Source organism: Tetrao urogallus (assembly GCF_951394365.1).
Source record: "Tetrao urogallus genome assembly, chromosome: Z".
In the NCBI taxonomy this organism is placed as follows: domain Eukaryota; kingdom Metazoa; phylum Chordata; class Aves; order Galliformes; family Phasianidae; genus Tetrao; species Tetrao urogallus.
Genome location: NC_136816.1, coordinates 5,371,189 through 5,388,422, shown reverse-complemented (window position 1 = coordinate 5,388,422; position 17,234 = coordinate 5,371,189). Strand labels below are relative to the sequence as shown.

The window sequence follows — 17,234 nt, the reverse complement described above, 5'->3', positions numbered from 1 at the left end:
CGGCTGCGAGGAGGAGGAGGAAGAAAAGGAGGAGGAAGAGCAGGTGTCCCTTGCAGCCAGAGTCCTCCTTCCCCCTCCTCGCGTTCTCTCAAGCCCTGAGCCACCCCCCTCTTCGCGCAGGCTGCGGGGCCGGGCCCACGCGTGCTCGCCGTCACACGTGGGAGGGAGCGGCGGGGCTGCGCCTTGCCATAAGCGAGTGGCCGGCTGAGCGCGGCGCCGAGCGGCTCGGGAGCGGCAGGAGTCAGGCAGCAGGCTCCCAGCCCCGCCGTCCTCCGCGGAAGCCGGCGGGGAGCCGAGCGGTGCCGACCGTCGGTGCCTCGCCGCCGGGAAGCTTCACCCGCAGCTGAAGAGGAACCGCAGCGGTCAGCGCGCACCGTAGGCATGGCGCGTACCATGAGACCCGACGACATCAACCCTCGGACGGGGCTGGTGGTGGCTCTCGTCAGCGTCTTCCTGGTGTTTGGCTTCATGTTCACCGTGTCCGGCATCAAGGGGGAGACTTTGGGAGACATCCCACTGCTGGCCATCGGGCCGGCCATCTGCCTGCCAGGCATTGCCGCCATCGCCCTCGCCAGAAAGACTGATGGCTGCACCAAGTGGCCCAAGAGCAAGCGTACATGCTATAAGGAGAGCAGGGACCGGGACGTGATGGAGCTGCTGAGAACTCCTTCAGATCTGGAATCTGGCAAGGGAAGCTGTGACGAATTGGCCGAGAACGTGTACCGGAAGGACCGGAGAGTGCTGCGGGGTGAGGACTCGGTGTCCATCTGCACCACCACCACCTCAGCCACCACAGGAGAGTGCAAGATCCTCATCAGAAAGGTGGACCAGGAGAAGATGCTGAGGTACCTGGATACCTGCTACCCAGAGATGCCGGGGAATGTGTTTGTGGAAGATGGCTCCACGTACAGTGCCTTAGAGAAGAGCTCTTCTCCCAGCAGGGACAACGCTGCTTGCCCAGACGTCGAAGACAACATTTTTGTTGTTCCCAAAGACAGTATCATTGTCTGCTCCTACAAGGAGAACAGCCCTTATGACAAATACTGTTGTTACATAAACCCTACTGGAGTCGCCTCGGACCAGGAGACCATAGTGTGAACAGTGCATACTTTATGTATATGTATGTATTTATACAAAAACTACAACAACTTCTTGATAGGGGATAATATAGCAGACTGCACTGCATGGGACAATCCTGATACTATTACAATTTAACCTGCTATGTGACTGATACTCAAACCTTTTGTGCCTGAAATACTTTCTGTAAGTAAATGAGCATGTTTAAAGGTTAAAGAATTCAATTTTTCATTTTGGAAAAAAAATATCTATTTCAGTTTCTGCCCTTTCCTTCCTTTCGTTTTCCTGCCGCTCGTTGTACGCAGACCCGCAGACACAGAGCAGGAGGTCAGTAGGGATTGGGAGCTGAGCCAGGATTCTCGAGTGTCTGTAGGAAGGATGGGAGCCTGAAGAGGTCTCAGCAGCGGTGTTGCTTTGTGTGGGGAGGGATGGAGAGATGCCAGCATGCCCTCTGACCGCTGGCTGATGTTGGGAAGTATGGAAGCAGTGTGCTTCTTCTTCTTCCTGGCAGGATTTTATTTTCCTGTTTCAAGAAACTGATGTGCTGTGTGGCTCTTCTGAAAGACTTCAGGAGCCACACAGGCCCAGGGGAGTTTTCGGACAGATAATGCATTAACCATTGCATGAAAGGTACAGGTTTAACTCCAGTCCTTACTGATACTGAGTTCATGGGAATGTTTCTAACACTTTTGGGTTTTGTAGGCATACTTGACAAGGGGATTGCAGTGTTATCGTGGCACAGTTCTTGCAGGGAATAGGAACAGATGTCAGTGGAGTTGAGATCTTAAAAATATATTTCAGTAACTCTTAGGGAATAGGCTTACATGGGCTTTGCTCAGTGCTGGATCTGACTGTTCAGAAAATGTCATTTTTTATGTGCCTTTTCTACCATGCCATGGCTGATGAATGATCACAGTTCATGCAGGGGTGGAGGAATCTGAGGACCTGGCTGACAGATGTTTTTGTTCACTACGTATGGATACATAGCAAGAGAAATACAGGGTAGTAGAACTAACCATTCAAAACCCATGGCTTACATACAGAAATGCAAATTCTGTTCTCTCCCACAGAAGATTGCATGTTCCATGTAGTGTATGAAATTTTATCAGCAGCCATGTAGGTATCACAGACATGACATGGTGTGATGTGTATGCTGAACACTGCTCCAAGGGCTGAGCCTCTAGTCAAAGGGTTACTAAAGTATGGAGTCATTTGCAAGCAGCTGTTGGTTCCTGGCTCCTATAATTCATAACCACTGCAAAAAGTTCCTCTGTGATAGCATTCCTTACAGTGCTCTCATTTCAGCAATTTTCAGTCCACTGTAACTTGCATCAGGCAAAAAAAAAACAACCACCCAACACCTGAATTATCCACGTAGGAAGGAAGAAAAGCAGCCTTTGTCTTCTCACTCTCTGAGACATTGTGCAGAAAGTGGCAAGGAGTTTCTCTCTGAAAGAAGGTGTTTGTCAGCTTTGCTTACCATGAAAGAGTTTGGAAAGTGAAGGGCAACTTTATGCATCCTCTCATTTACTTGTTTGGAAACATATGTCTGGTTGTCACAGACTAGCAGTCTCTGAAGAGATCTGGGTTTGGGAAGGGTTTCTTTCTGTCAGACCAAAAGGGATGTTCATGCTGAAGACAGGTGTTGGTGGGACATCTGGATGCTATTAGGAGAAATTAAGAAACAATGCTGGCTAGTCCGAGTCAAGTAAAGCGTTTTCATAGATGGTTACAGTACTGTGATGTACAGTATTGTTACATAGATGGTTACAGTACTGTGGGAATAAATCAGCCCTGGTACCCTGTCTATCCAAGTGTCATCTGCCGAGCAAAGGAATTTCACAGGAACAGACCTCTACCTGAACCATTCAGCTCTCATGTCCACATAAAGCACTCTGCCATTGTCAGACAGGTCTCCTGCAGGCTCAGCCACCACGGGACCTTATTCTGCAATGTACAGAAGCAGCATTTTGATGGCACTGGAAGATCTGATTCCATAGCGTCCTGGAGTCAACAGCCGAACTGCTGCCGAAGTGCCAGGCGAGGAGCAGGGTTCTTCATTGCTCTCTGCTCCCTAGGGACAGAGGTGAGGGTCTCGACATGTGCCCATGGGTGCCCCGCATCCCCGAGGTCAGACCGCCTTGGGAGAGCAGGCTGTTGGGTCCTGAGTGCTGCCTCTGCCCAGGCTGTGAGCAATCTTCTGCCTTGCGTAAGGCAGCGCAGCGCCAGCCTGCTGGGAACCTAGATTTGTACAGTTCTGCAAATATATATAGGAAGAGGTCAAGTTTTTCCATTTTGTCTAGGATTAGATGTTCCCTGTCGAAAGTTATAAGGGTTTTAAGAAGGCAAGGCAGCAAACTCCAGTGACAAATGGTAAATACATAACTTGAGATACGCAGATCTAAGGCATGTGCTTTATTCCATTCCTACCCTAAAACCTGGAGAGTTCTTTTATTAAGAAAAAGTTTAATGGCAGTGAAATTTTCCCATGGTGTAGAAAGAGGCATAAAAATGAACATTTAAAACAAGATATTTCCAGGCAATGTCTTTCCTTCATCAGATTAACTGAGTGAAGGTTTCGCAGCAGAATGTGACTGTAGGCAGCATGTCCCAGCCAGTCCATCATAATCTACTATAGGGTTTTTATAAGAGCCTATACTGCCTCTCACATCTCTTTCTCTATGATTTTTTTTTCCATTCCCTTCTGCTAGCTAAGCAGGGAATGAAATGGACATTGATGAGTATGGCAATTTAAAAAAATATAAATTTGGCCATTTAAAAATGGTTTCTTTTTTTTTTTCTTTCTTTCTTTCTTTCTTTTTTTTTTTTTCAATAAAGTGAGCTTTTTTCATCCACTCTTATTTTGCCAGGAAAAATCCACTGCGTCATTTGATCAAAGACAGCATGACAGCAGCCTCAGGCTTTTTATGCAGATAGCCTGGTCAGGCCAGAGAATTACTGAGGCTTTATTTTCATTCAGCTCATCTGGTCTCTACTGATGGATGCTGGAACTCATATGGCCTGATCTTGGAACAGGCACCAATGATTGCATTGCTTTTCAGAGAAAGCTGCTGCTTGTCCTGAGTCTGAGTTTGGCTTCAGGATACCACAATTTTGGGTGATCCCAAGCCATGGCCTGGAGATAAGAGCTTCTTTTTATCCTTACTTTGTTATCTCTCTGGGTTAATATTGTTCTTCTCAATGCTGTTCTTCAATAAAACAGGTCTTGTGGTGGACAGCTGTCTGTGAGGCTAAAGCCTGGTCTTGCTGAAGTCAGTGTCTGCACACTGCTTGGTGCTGTGTTATGGGTGGCAGGGCATATTGGTGTGGACACTCAGAGGTGGTTCCTAGGACATATAAAAATCATTTTTAGATTAAAATGTGTAATAGTGCTGCAGTGGAGTTCACCTTTTAGGAAAAACAATATGACAGAACTCAGTTGTATTCAGAAGATTTTTGTCTTGCGTTGCTTAGCTTTCTGTTGTGATAACTTGCATTTTTACAGTCATACAAACTGGTCATTGCAAAACCTTGCACAGAAAATCAAGAGTTTAATCAGCATGCTTTGTCCCTCTCAAGCAGTCAGCAATAGCTGGTTCCGCTGAAATGGATCCAGATGAGTAGCAGGTGAGCAGCTCTTGGGATGTGTATTGCATTGACGATCTGAGTTCTGCAGAAATGTGGTGTTCCTCCACAGGCAGATGTTTTTCTCCATCTGATCCAAACTTATTGCAGGCTCAGTTCCAGAGAGCAGTTATCCCATTGTGATGAGCAGAGTAACAGCTGCTCTGACGCCTTTCCAGCACTTCTCCTGATACATACTGAGGCTGCTTTCAGGGAGGGCTCCTGCTTTTGACCAGAGTGGCACAAGCTGACTCCATGTCATGCATCCGATCTAAACGGCATCCAACTTAATTGCCAGCTCATGTTGCCCAGGCCTGAGACTTTGCATCTCTGCAAATTACCATTTAAACCAGAAGAGCTATAGAGATGGGCTAGAGATGGGTGACTGTCAGTCATTTCTAGCCTGGCTTTCATGAGTCTCTAGGAATTGTTCTGTTCATGTGCAGAGCATAAGCTGTCCTGGGAAGCTGGAATCTCAACATATTGCCAGTACAACCATATTGCTAGAGAACGCAGTTCTGAGAAGTAGATATTTTCTCAGTTCTGGAAGGTTTCTGCATTAACTGCTGGTGCCAATAGTATTTAAAGACTTTGAGGAATTTCTTAACAAGTTGACTTAAGGTCAACTTGACACAGTCCTAGCACACAACATGGGGCACTAGCTGCAAAGCAGCCCTGCAGAGCCCATTTGCAATCTGCAGTCAGTCTGAGCATGCGATCCCTGCTGGGACACTGTAGGTAGGTTTGTTCCTTGTCTGGTGTTGAGGGCTCTGTGATCTCTTGTGTTGAGAAACAACAGAAGGACCAGACCTAGAATTTACTTTCAGTGCTTTCTAGCAGACTTTCATCACATCACTACCTGCCTATCCTCTCAGTGGAGTAATGCCAAATTCCACATTTCTTGACCAAGCATGAAGGAACCACTGGTTTTTCAATCACATATTTCTTTCTGTTCAGGATAGTTGCAAGGATCTTTCCTCATTATCCCACTGTCAGACACCTGCAGAAAGGTTTATTCTTATTGCTTAAAAACACTCCTAAAAACACTCTTACTGCTTAAAAATCACACATAGGTGCATATATCTATATAGATTTTAAAATATATATATTGTTTTGAAGAGCAGGCAACAGAACACACAAACACATCAATAAAAATTCATTTGAGATGTACTCAATCTGCTCAAAGGACCCCTCTGTCCTTCAGACACATCACATACATCTTCAGCTTCAATCTTATTGCCGCTATCTTAAAAGCTTAAAATTCCTCATGTCCTTTAAAATAAGAGAATCTTTCAAAGGAAAATTATTATTATTATAAGGACAGAATTCTTCCACCAGGCTACAGAGATTTTGTATGTCCCAACACTGTGTTTCATCATAGCCTCTGTGAAATCCAGGCTCCATCACTAACAGCGAACTCAAATTTCCCCCTTCTTTGCATTAAGCAATTCCCCAGACCCTTGGCAAAATCTCTGAATCCTTGGTCAGTTATGGTAGATTCAGTACATACAGTATCATTTCAGCTATGAGAGATGATTTAGTAGCTTGTGGTACTGATAAGAATGGGAGGGTGGTTGGACTAGATGACCTTGCAGGTCATTTCCAACCTTGTGATTCTGTGATTCTGTGATTTCAACATGCGGTTTCTTTTCTTAGGGAGTGAAAAATACTTTGAAATTACTTTGAAAATCTAACTCTATAGCTTGTGCTAGGAAGGCAAGAACTGAAAAACAGAGATACTGTAGTTATTCATGAAAGTGATAAAGACCAGAAAGGCTCTGTAGACAGCACTGTATTACTGAGTTATATTCTGGTCACATAAGAAGTGTGTTTAGTGCACTGCTTAGTGTGTGTATGAAACTTTGCTTTGGTAGCTTAGCCTGAAGGGGCTCCACAAGGAGGGACCAAGAAGAATGTCCTGCCTGGAGGCAGAACACTGGAGTTACAGGAAAAAAAAGAAAAAAAAAGAAAAAAGAAAAGGGTATGTAGTAGGGGTCTGTTGCCAGGAATACCAGTTTGTCTTCAGATCTCATCAAAACCCCTATTTACACATCACTGTATTTTTACTGTGGAATGCATTGATAATTATTACAATTGTGCCAACTCATGCTCATAAAGATGCCACTACAGTAGCTTTTTTTTAATTTATTTTTTTTTTTAACATTCTCTGTTCTAATGCCATTGAAATTCAAGGCGAAATTCCCAAGGGTGTAAAAAGTAAAAGTTTAATGTGGAACTTGAAGGTCAATCTTAGTGCTACATGAAAATCCAGCACTAGTTCCTAAAAAGGATGCATATGTGCATAAAAACTGGATCAGTGCAAAAGAAGAGATACAAATCCAGATGGGACAGCCTTGTACATTTCTAAATCAGAGGACTGGGGCTAACGTGTGACGGGACATTAAGTAGCATCTTGCAAATTCATGTGTGCTCTTCTGAAGGTTTCAGTCATCAGGGTTCCTGCACCAACAAACTCTATGAAACCCACTCTCTCACATTTCAAACTGGTTGTGTTATATCTGTACATCAGGAAGTGCATTTTAGCAGATTTTAAATTGGTAAGAAATGAAAATTTCCCCCATTTTCTTTCGAGAGAACTGAGTTGCAAAATTTTATCTTTGCATTCTATGTTAGAATGCAGTAATGTATAATCCAATGTTTTATGCTGCCTGGTGTAATGTAGAGGAAAATTCAGACAGAATTAGGAGAACAGAGTAGTCATTACCTGGAAAGCAGATAAGTTAGCCAGTTGAAAAACAAGGATAATCTTGCATAGCCTTGTCGTTTTACTGGTCTAAAAAGACAGCCCCAGAAGGATAGGCTTAAAAAAAACCAAAGACTCTTACTATAGAGTTCAATTCAGATAGAAAAGAGTTGGGGGTCCAGGTGGTGTGGGGGAGGTGCCTGCCTGCTCTACATCTTGGGGAACCACATGACAGCCTCTTCTCGGACATGGTCAAGACACCAGGCATCCTCTGACTCCATAGTCAGGCTCAGCATCCATACTATGCCCTCATACTGTTTGCAAAGAATGCCTGATTGCATTTTCTTTAAACAAATTGATGATTCTGATTTCACTTCATAGCTGTAGAAAGAAGCAGACAGCTTTTCTGTTTATTCAAAAAGGAGTGTGGAACTGGAGATATCTGTAAATATCAATAACAAGCCAAATAAAAGATATTTGCTGGGGATAAAGTCTTAACTTTTTAGTGGCAAAAGAGTCTCCTCCCAATGCCAATGGTTTGAAAAAAATTCTAGGAAGTTTTACACTACGAAATATATTGACCGTTCTTTTTAAACTTGCTGGGACTTTTAAAAATATTGTGGTTATTCTATCTATTCCTCAAAATTCGCATTAAAACAAATGTGATGGTTTATCAATCTAATTAAAAACTTTCGTAAGTCAGTTTTTGCGTTATGTGATTTATTTAAACAACCTGCCCCCACATCTTCACCTTCACGTAGTTGGAGCTGCAGTGAGTAATAATCACATTAACTGTAAATAGTGAAACACATAATCTTTCCATAAAATCAGCACATAGCAAACATAGTATTAGTACTCACTGCATTGTTTTCCACCACTATAGACACTGAAAGGACCTAAGAGCATGCATCACCTTCAGATCTTCAGTGCTATTACCACAGCTGTCACATTTTCTAGTAAGGAAAAAATCTCCCATGAAAGGAGGAACACGTCACATATTTATCTGTATACAAAATCCCTTTTCAGAAGAGAATACCTGCTAGACTAGCTGACAGAGTCCACATCTGGGACGTGGACTCTGCAAATCTGAAGTATCTTATAGAAGAGCATTACATGGTTGTCAGACTTCACATTGACCAGATGGCAATCACTAAGCAGAATTTTTCCATATTGCCAAGCTTGCTAGGAATTTAGGCAGCAGCTTCCAGAGTAGCTGCAAGACTTTGCTCTATTTCTAAATGCCAGGAGCTCTAGCAGAACTCTGGAGATCTGAGTTTGCAGTAGCCTTAGTCACAAGTACAGCCCCACACAAGGATGCTGATTCAGAGCAACAGAATGGGAGCCTTTATATTTGCAGATGTTATGAAGACAACCTGTCCTTGTATTTGAAGTTTATGTTGGCAACCATTCTTTGTTATCTCAGTGCAATCAAAAACTGAGATGTTTGCAGTGTTCAAACTTATGACACTTCCAATATAGCTGTCAAAAACATTGTGACATTATACAGGGTCTTGATTTGCACTAATCTCTCTTTATACAGATACATTTTAAACTAGACATGTTTGATATTTATAGTCTTCCTTAATCTATATAGTTACACTAGATATTCATATATATATATTCTTAGATCTATATGTACATATATGTGCCCACAACAATACAAAAAAAAAAATCAGTCTGTATAGTTAAGTCATCCCCAGGAGGTAAAAGCAAGACACACCTCACAGCCTTTATGTTGCAGCCACCTTTGCTGAACAAGCTGTGTAGTACAACATCTAATGCTTGCTGCTTGTATGTGATGTCTGGTAGAAATCTGCGTAGCTGTTTAGCATTCACGTCCCTGTAACTTGCCTATTGGTAGGTGGCACTGAAATATGGCTGTTGTGAATAAAATCATAGAATCATAGTATCATTAAGGTTGGAAAAGAACTCTAAGAACATCAAGTCCAACCATCACCCATCCCATCATGCCCACTAGACCATGCTCCTCAGTGTCACATCTGCATGTCTCTTGTACGCCTCCATGGGTGATGAATCTACCACCTCTCTGGGAACGCCTTTCAATGCCTAACCACTCCTTCTGAGAAGAAACTTTTCCTAATATTCATCCAAAGTCACTCACAGTAGCTTCCAAAATGCCTGAAATAAATCTTAAGTACTTGCCAGTTGAGCGAGGACAGTTCAGTTTCAATCTATAACTGTCACTGCTTCTGTATTCTGGAAGATGAACGGTTCAATCTCAGTCAGTGAACAAACTGCCATTAATGGGGACTGCTATTTGGAGTTGCAGAAGAGATGCTTTTTTTCAAGGAGAGAATCAAAAGATTGAGGAAACAGAGTTAGGCTGAGATTGGTTCTCCTCGAACCATACAGACTCTCAACCTCTTGAAGTCAACAGGAATCCCTGCATTATATTCAGCAGAATTTGAATACTACCCAAAGATCTGTAATGACAGCTGTCAATCCAACGGTGCTCACAGCCACTCAGCATTTGTTTATATACAGAAAACTTCAGACTGTGAACACATTAACTTTTAAACTTTTAATTCTAAAAACAACAAAGCAGATTAAAACTGAGTTAAATCTACAGTGCTACTACAAATGGACATAAAGAACATAATTTCACATTTATACTTGATAAAAAGACCTTAGATACGGCTTTTCTAAAAGCTTAAAACATGTTAACTCAGTAAAATAATACATTAAAGCCACAAAACAGTATTATGCCATGAAGGTACTGGACAAAAAAGAAGGCTGTCAAACTGAAGCAGATAGAACACACACACTGAATGGAACAATATTACAGGCAGTGAACTTTCCCTTCCATGTAAAACTGGAGTATTCTTTTAGGGACAGTTCTAATTTATACATGATAATGGAGTATGTTCCTGGTGGTGAAATGCTCTCACTTCCGAGACGAATCAGAAGATTCAGTGAACCACATGCAGAGTTTCATGCAGCTCAGATGGTGCTACTATTTGAGTACCTCCATTCATTAGACCTCGTTTACAGAGATCTAGAGCCTGAAAATCTTTTAATCAGGATACATCCAGGCTGCAGATTCTGGCTTTGCAAAAAGAGTAAAAGCAAGAACTTGGACATTACGTGGTTCTCCAGGATACCCGGCACCTGAAATAACTCTCAGCAAGGCTTACAACAGGGCAGTGGATTGGTGGCCATTAGGAGTGAAATGGCAGAATCAACCTATTCACATTTACGACAGATTGTGTCTGGCAAGGTAAGGTTCCCGTCATGCTTCATTTCAGACCTGAAGGATCTTCCAGTAAGTTTACTTCAGGTAGACTTGGCCAGATGATACGGAAATCTCAGTGGTGTAGATGACATAACGAACCACAAGTAGTTTGCAGCTACAGATTGGATTGCCATTTATCAGAGAAAGGCAGAAGCTCCATTCACATCAAAGTGCAGAGGCCCTGGAGATACCAGCAACTTGGATGACTATGAAGAAGTAGAAATTTGTGCATCTCTAACAGAAAAAATGTGCAAAAAATTTGCTGATTTTTAGTAGGAATAAGAGGGCAAGATGACACCAGAGCTCATGTTGGGCTCTTTGCACTCTGTTAACACGTGGGGTGGAGCGGAGACCATCATATGTCAAAACAGTTACCTAGTTACTTCATTCCACAGAGCTGACTGAGTTCTTCATGGACATCCTCCATGGGTGCAGTATGCACCAACCCTTCCAACCAGGCACAATTAAGCAAGCACTTTTTATGCAGTAATACAGAACAGTAGATTGCTTTTCTACTGAACTTTGGTTTCTGTTGATCTTTGTTTCTTTGTATTGTTCATCTTTCCCCTTTAAAATGAAGTAGTTTTTTTACCCAAGAATGCTCCATTTTGTTTTGAATGAGGTATTATTTGTGTGAGTGAAATGGAAGGTGTTGCTGCTAGTGTGATTTAGACTGAAGTGAAAGGTAAATGCTGCTTCTAGACTCTGCCAGCCAATAGTTCTTGTCTGTCTCATGTCTGATGCTACAGTTTAAAATAATACTTTTTCAGTAGCTCAGACTTAACCTAGCCAGCATTTTTAGTGTTTTTGAAGTTAGTATTTATCGCCATATAAATGTCTGCTAAATTAACTTAGAAGAAGGAGGAGTAAATGTTGCTACATCACTAACAGTGCTTCTTTCTCAGCTCCTCCCAGCTAGTTTTGGGCAGTCCAGGTCACATTATGTCAAAACTGCTGTGACTCCTTATGCTTTCTTCCTGTATCACATATCTAATTCTGTTGCACGGTTGACCAGATCAGCTAGACTGACTAAACTCTTCAAAAATAAATTAGTTCCGGAGGGTACTAAATAGAACTCGATAAAGTACAAGCATGGTTACCATACGTATGTTTTGTCTTTAAAGAAAGTCAACACCAGCACTGCTTACAGAAACATGTTCATCAACAGACTACTCCACTTATAGTGATGCATCTCACTTTACAGGAAATGCTTGTTCAGGAACAACCTTTTCTACACTACACAGTGACTCAGAAGCCTTTCTGATTTCACTCACACATCTAGCCAGTAGCAGGAGGCTCACAGCTGTTTTAGTCAAAGCAACTCCATGAATTGCTTTGTTAACATAGTTAGCATTAGTTAACTAGTAAATTAATGTTAGTTGCAAAAGCTAATGTTAAGTGGAGGTTTTCAGAGAGATCTCAGAGCAGCCAAAAACAAGAGTTGTAATGGACTCTCTTCCGTTCAACAGCTTGCAATGTTTTCTATTTCTCTCCTAAGATTTCAGATCTCTGTAGTAAAATGGAAGGTATCACTGAGTGTTGAGTCTATGCAACACCCCCAAGTTTCTTCCTACTCTTCTTTCTGTGCTCCAGGCAATTAGAGAATGAAGCAAGAATCCAGATTCCCATTTGGACTTGTATCCACTACGCTTGCATGGCTTCATTCCTTCTTTCATTGGGCCCTGTTTTCTGACACAATCCATGTTTCTTTTCTCCTTTTATACCACAAGACCAATGACATCCACAAGGTTTATCATACTATTCAATAGCAACACTACATTGACTTTTTCTTTCCTATGGGGGGAGCTACAGGCTGGACTGTCCAGCCACCTGGTTGTGAAGGGATGGAGGCTGTTTGCAAAACCAAATCAGCAGTTAACACTGAGAGCTAGCTTCTGCCCTCATAGCTGGTGACACTGCCAGTATTAAGTATCAACTCCTGTAAAGCAAAGGCAACAACAGAGACTTGGAGATACAGGTGCTATGAAACAAAATATCAAAGAAAGAAGAATTAACCCTCCCAGCAACTGTTTGGAAAAAAGGGTGAGCCGAAGAATGCAGCCTTTTCTGGTTTGAACTCTGGAGTGCCAGAGAAGGAGGGGGTGGCAAACTGCACAGTCTCTAAGAGTATACCTGCTCCTGGAAGCATGGCCAGAAGCACCACTGAGGGGAGAGAGAGGAAGAGTGGATCGGGGCTCCCCTGCTCTGCACACTCAGGTTCAGGCTGTGACCTGGCAATTCCACTGCACTCCATCCCTTCATACGAACTAGTGACTGAGCAGATAGGGGATGTGCTCCTGCAGTTTTAGTGGCTCAAAATACAATGTACATCACAACACACGTACAATACCTGCCACAATGCAGAATGTTAAGGCATTGAAAGCAATTATTGGCAGTCTTTTTTGTGGTTCTGTTGGGCCAGTACTTGATGTTCCTTCTTGAGGCATATCTTCTTCAAGGATCTGTCCAAGTTCACGCTTGCCAGTTACCAGAAGTTCAGCAGTCCACCACAGGGTGTCACGATATTTCCTCGTGGATACTGGAGCATGCTGGAGTGAAGTTGTAGCAGCTGGCTGTGCTGTGAATTTACAACCTCAAGGCGAGTAATACAGATGTTCAAGAGGTACATGGAGGGGTAGGTATCCACTCCACAGTAGGATACAGGACATATTTCAATCTTGAGTCAACACCTCTGCCTGTATCAGGGCATGTCCTGAACTTCAGTACCACACACTTTGGCCTGATATCTGTGGCTGGATCACTATATCAGGTACCAAAGGAGGCAGGGGAGGATGTTCTAATTTGCCCATGGACATGATTAATGTCTGCTTCACAATGAAAATCAGGGTGTCAACTACTACCTCTGCTGGCCATGTATCAACCACTGGAAGATTTACTGATTCCCTAACCTCTACCAATCTCCCCCAAGGTGCAAGGAAACCACAACATTTTTGATCCTACTTGCACCTTCCAAGGCCATTTTACTTGTGTTTCCTGGGCTCTAGGTCCTCAGGGGCAGGGAGCAGAAAATTATTCATGGCGCCAATTTGTGGCTTGAGCGAGCTGTCCTTTTGTGCAATTTGTATCCTAAGCAGGGAGGCTCAAGTTGTCTGCAATATTCTTAAAGCGCTGGGTCTGCCATCACTGGTCTCTCATTCAAGTCCCACAGAGTTTCATAAAGCCTCTTGGTTCACCCCTGAATCTGCCTTCAGAGCAGCCTTCAGGATTCTAGTGTATCTTTCTATTTGGCCTGCTCCTTTTAGATTTTAGGGCAGGTGAAACTGCCGTTTGATGTTGTTGTCTTTGGCCCATTTCTGCACAGATGCACCCATGAAATGTGTACCCTGGTCACTCTCAATGACCTCAGGAGTCCCCTGTAATATCATCAACCTAGTTAGAGCTTTAATGGTATAGGCTTGGTTTGCCTTTGCTACAGGATAGGCTTGCACCAATCCACTTGCTGTATGAACAGAGGTTAGGGCATATTTAGCCCCCTAAGGGAGGAGGAAGAGGATCTATAGAGAGAGAGATATATAAGATATATACTTAGAGAGATATATAAGAGAGATATATATAAGAGAGGAAGGGGATCTATATAATCTGTCTGCCATTGCTATAATGGGTTGTGTCCTCTAGCAAGATGGACTGTTGTACTTTATTGTGTGCTAATACGAAATTCAAAAAGAAGACAAAGGAATCTTCTAAGTTGTGGGGAAAAAAAAAAAACAAAAAAAAACAACACTGTGAAATCAATTTAAAATTTATATTTAAAAATTGTAACTGCTTCCATGTTGAGGTCTCACGTGGTAAGAGCAGCTCTACATGTGTTGCTCACTGAAATTTGGGTCCCATTCAAGTGACAATATTCCCACAGACTTTTGAGACAGAATTTTGCTCAACATGTTTTACTTTTTTTTTTTTGTGGATTTTAGAAGGATTTGGGATTCTATTTCTACTAGATAGGAGTCTTTGAAAAATCTAATGTTATTGCTGTGTTTACTTCCCCTTGAAGCTGAAGAAGGAACTAATGTCAATCTCTTATTACTATCATAGACCGTACATGCAGCATTAAGAGTATGCTAACTGCATGGCAACATGGAGAATTAGACAGCTGCTTATTTAAGCTACATATATTTACACCAGAAAAATCACTTCTACATGAATGTTTTTGTAAACAATACTTAGGATCAGTAAGAGAATGGAGGGTAAAGAAGCAGAAGAACAGCAGCCTATGCCAGTGCTACAACTTCCCTGGGCAGCCAGTGCCAGTGCTACCTCATCCTCACTGTGAATAAGTTGCTTTGCATGCTGGTAGATAACTTCCCCACTTTATGACTATTTCCCCTTGTCCTGTCCCCACAGACTGCTGAAAAGAGGTTTGCCATGTCTCATCGACTCCCACACTTAAGAAAAATACAAACATTAATGAGATCCCCTCTGAGTCTTCTTTTGTAACGGCTGAGCAGACCCAGCTCGCTCAGCCTCTCCCCAGAGGAGAGATGCAGGCCTTTGGTGGGGGACAGAGCGCTCGCCTCCTCTGCTGCAGCCAGGAGATACGGAGACCCAGCAGCTCTAACACTGCCGCGCTGCCTCACGAGCCCTGCCCAGCACCCGCCTGGCATCCCACCTGTCCCATGCCGCAACCGCCAAGGAGGGCAACGAGATCAAGAGCATGAAAGTGTCCTAGCCAAAGCCAAAAACAACTGTTTAAGAAAATGGGAAAGCTCCCCTCAGAATACTGCTGCTCTAGATGAGTTTGAGAGACAAAAAACTCTTGGAACGGGATAATTCAGGAGAGTTACAATTGTGAAGCATAAAGCCAGAGAACAGTATTATGCCATAAAGATACTGGACAAACAGAAGGCTGTCAAACTGAAGCAGACAGAATACACACTGAATGGAAGAATATTACAGGCAGTGAACTTTCCCTTTCTTGTAAAACTAGAGTACTCTTTTAGGGATGGTTCAAATTTATACACGGTGTAGAATAGAATGTTGTTTCTGCATTAGATATTGAAAAGGGGGAACTGATCTGAAGAAGTAGAGCACAATGTATTTGTATTTTGCAACCTGCCCTTAGAAATAGCTGATGTGAAAAGGTAGACATACCACATATGTCTATTTTAGAAGTACAGTTGCTGAGTTATGTAATTAATTCTTGCTTGCAAAACTGCAATAGTTTTTAAATGTTCCAAAAGGTATAGGTATAGTATTATGGACTAGAGAGGTTATTGTAGGACTATTCTGTTTGCATAAGGGATCCTCAGCAAAAGAAAAACAGACTTAAACATCAAAGAAGCCAGGTCCTCCATAATAGGCTGGAATGCCTTGCTCTATGGGTAGGTTGGGATGCAACAGGCAGGCACGAAGATACTCCCCTCTATCCTCCTTCCAAGCTTATCTCTATGCAAGGATGAGCAGATGTCCAGAACCGATGACCGAGTGTTGAATGAGCAAATGTGAGAAGTTAACTAACCAGCGATATATGCTTAGCTAGCAGAAACTGATGTTTATCCAATATCCGCACGTTTAATTGAGCATCAGGAAGATTGTGAACCTGAAGTACTCAGCCAATGAGGAACCAGGGGAGAAAGAGATAGGCATCGAGTAATAGGGCGTAAAAGATTTAATGCTGTTTTCTGTGCACTCCTGCTTGCTCCTGCCATTGCAATTGCAATAAAGCAATAAAATCTGCTTTATCAGAGATACTGTCCTGATAAACTGCCTGGATATTTCCAACAATGGTAATGGAGTATGTTCCTGGTGGTGAAATGTTCTTACATCTGAGACGAATCAGAAGATTCAGTGAACTACATGCAGAGTTTCATGCAGCTCAGATGGTGCTAATATTTGAGTACCTCCATTCATTAGACCTCATTTACAGAGATCTAAAGCCTGAAAATCTTTTAATTAAGAATACATCCAGGCCGTGTACTCTGGCTTTGCAAAAAGAGTAAAAGCAAGAACTTGGACATTACGTGGTTCTCCAGGATACCCGGCACCTGAAATAACTCTCAGCAAGGATTACAATAAGGCAATGATTGGTGGCCGTTAGGAATGTTGGTCTATGAAATGGCAGATGAACTCAGAAGCACCACAGAGGGAGATAAAGGAAGGGTGCATTGGACACTCTGGGCACAGCAGTGTTCATGTACTGGTTCAGGCTGTGACCTGGCAATTCCACTTCACTTCCCAAGATGAGTTTTCGATTTTTTTGTACCTTTCTTGCCCCTAATGGAACAGTGGTAACAGAAACATCCACAAGGCCAAAAGACATTCTATTTTCTTACTTTCTGAATCAGAAGAATCAACTAACAGACTGAGAACAGACTGGATATTGGAGTCAGTGAGTGGCTAGTAAGCAGGACTTGAGACAGCATCACTCTGAAGGACACCTGGTATCAAACTAAATGAAGTTCTGTTGGGATCTTGAAGAGTCACCGATGGGTTGGGGACTGTCTTGTGAGTGGCAGACGCTTTCTTACCTTCCAGCCAATAAGTTATCATGTCTCCTTTTCCCTGAGAAAGAAAATGAGTCATGAGGTTCTAACAGTACTCATCACTTGTGTAATCATC

The 17,234-nt window shown here is 42.7% G+C and overlaps 1 protein-coding gene and 2 pseudogenes across 3 annotated transcripts; all 3 read left to right on the top strand.

The window, feature by feature from the left end:
- Positions 1-381: 381 nt before the first annotated feature.
- On the top strand, positions 382-1,098 carry TMEM215 (transmembrane protein 215; the record flags this gene model as incomplete). The annotated part of the gene is made up of 1 exon (XM_079548556.1): positions 382-1,098. The coding sequence occupies one exon, from the start codon at positions 382-384 to the stop codon at positions 1,096-1,098; it is 717 nt and encodes a 238-aa protein (XP_079404682.1).
- Positions 1,099-3,177: 2,079 nt separating this feature from the next.
- Positions 3,178-10,931, top strand: LOC306957215 (cAMP-dependent protein kinase catalytic subunit beta pseudogene; annotated as a pseudogene). The gene is made up of 2 exons: positions 3,178-3,286; positions 10,114-10,931. The product of its transcript is annotated as a cAMP-dependent protein kinase catalytic subunit beta pseudogene (transcript).
- Positions 10,932-14,856: 3,925 nt separating this feature from the next.
- On the top strand, positions 14,857-16,859 carry LOC306957214 (cAMP-dependent protein kinase catalytic subunit gamma pseudogene; annotated as a pseudogene). Its single transcript has 3 exons — positions 14,857-14,863; positions 15,257-15,638; positions 16,403-16,859. The product of its transcript is annotated as a cAMP-dependent protein kinase catalytic subunit gamma pseudogene (transcript).
- The last annotated feature ends 375 nt before the right edge of the window (positions 16,860-17,234 follow it).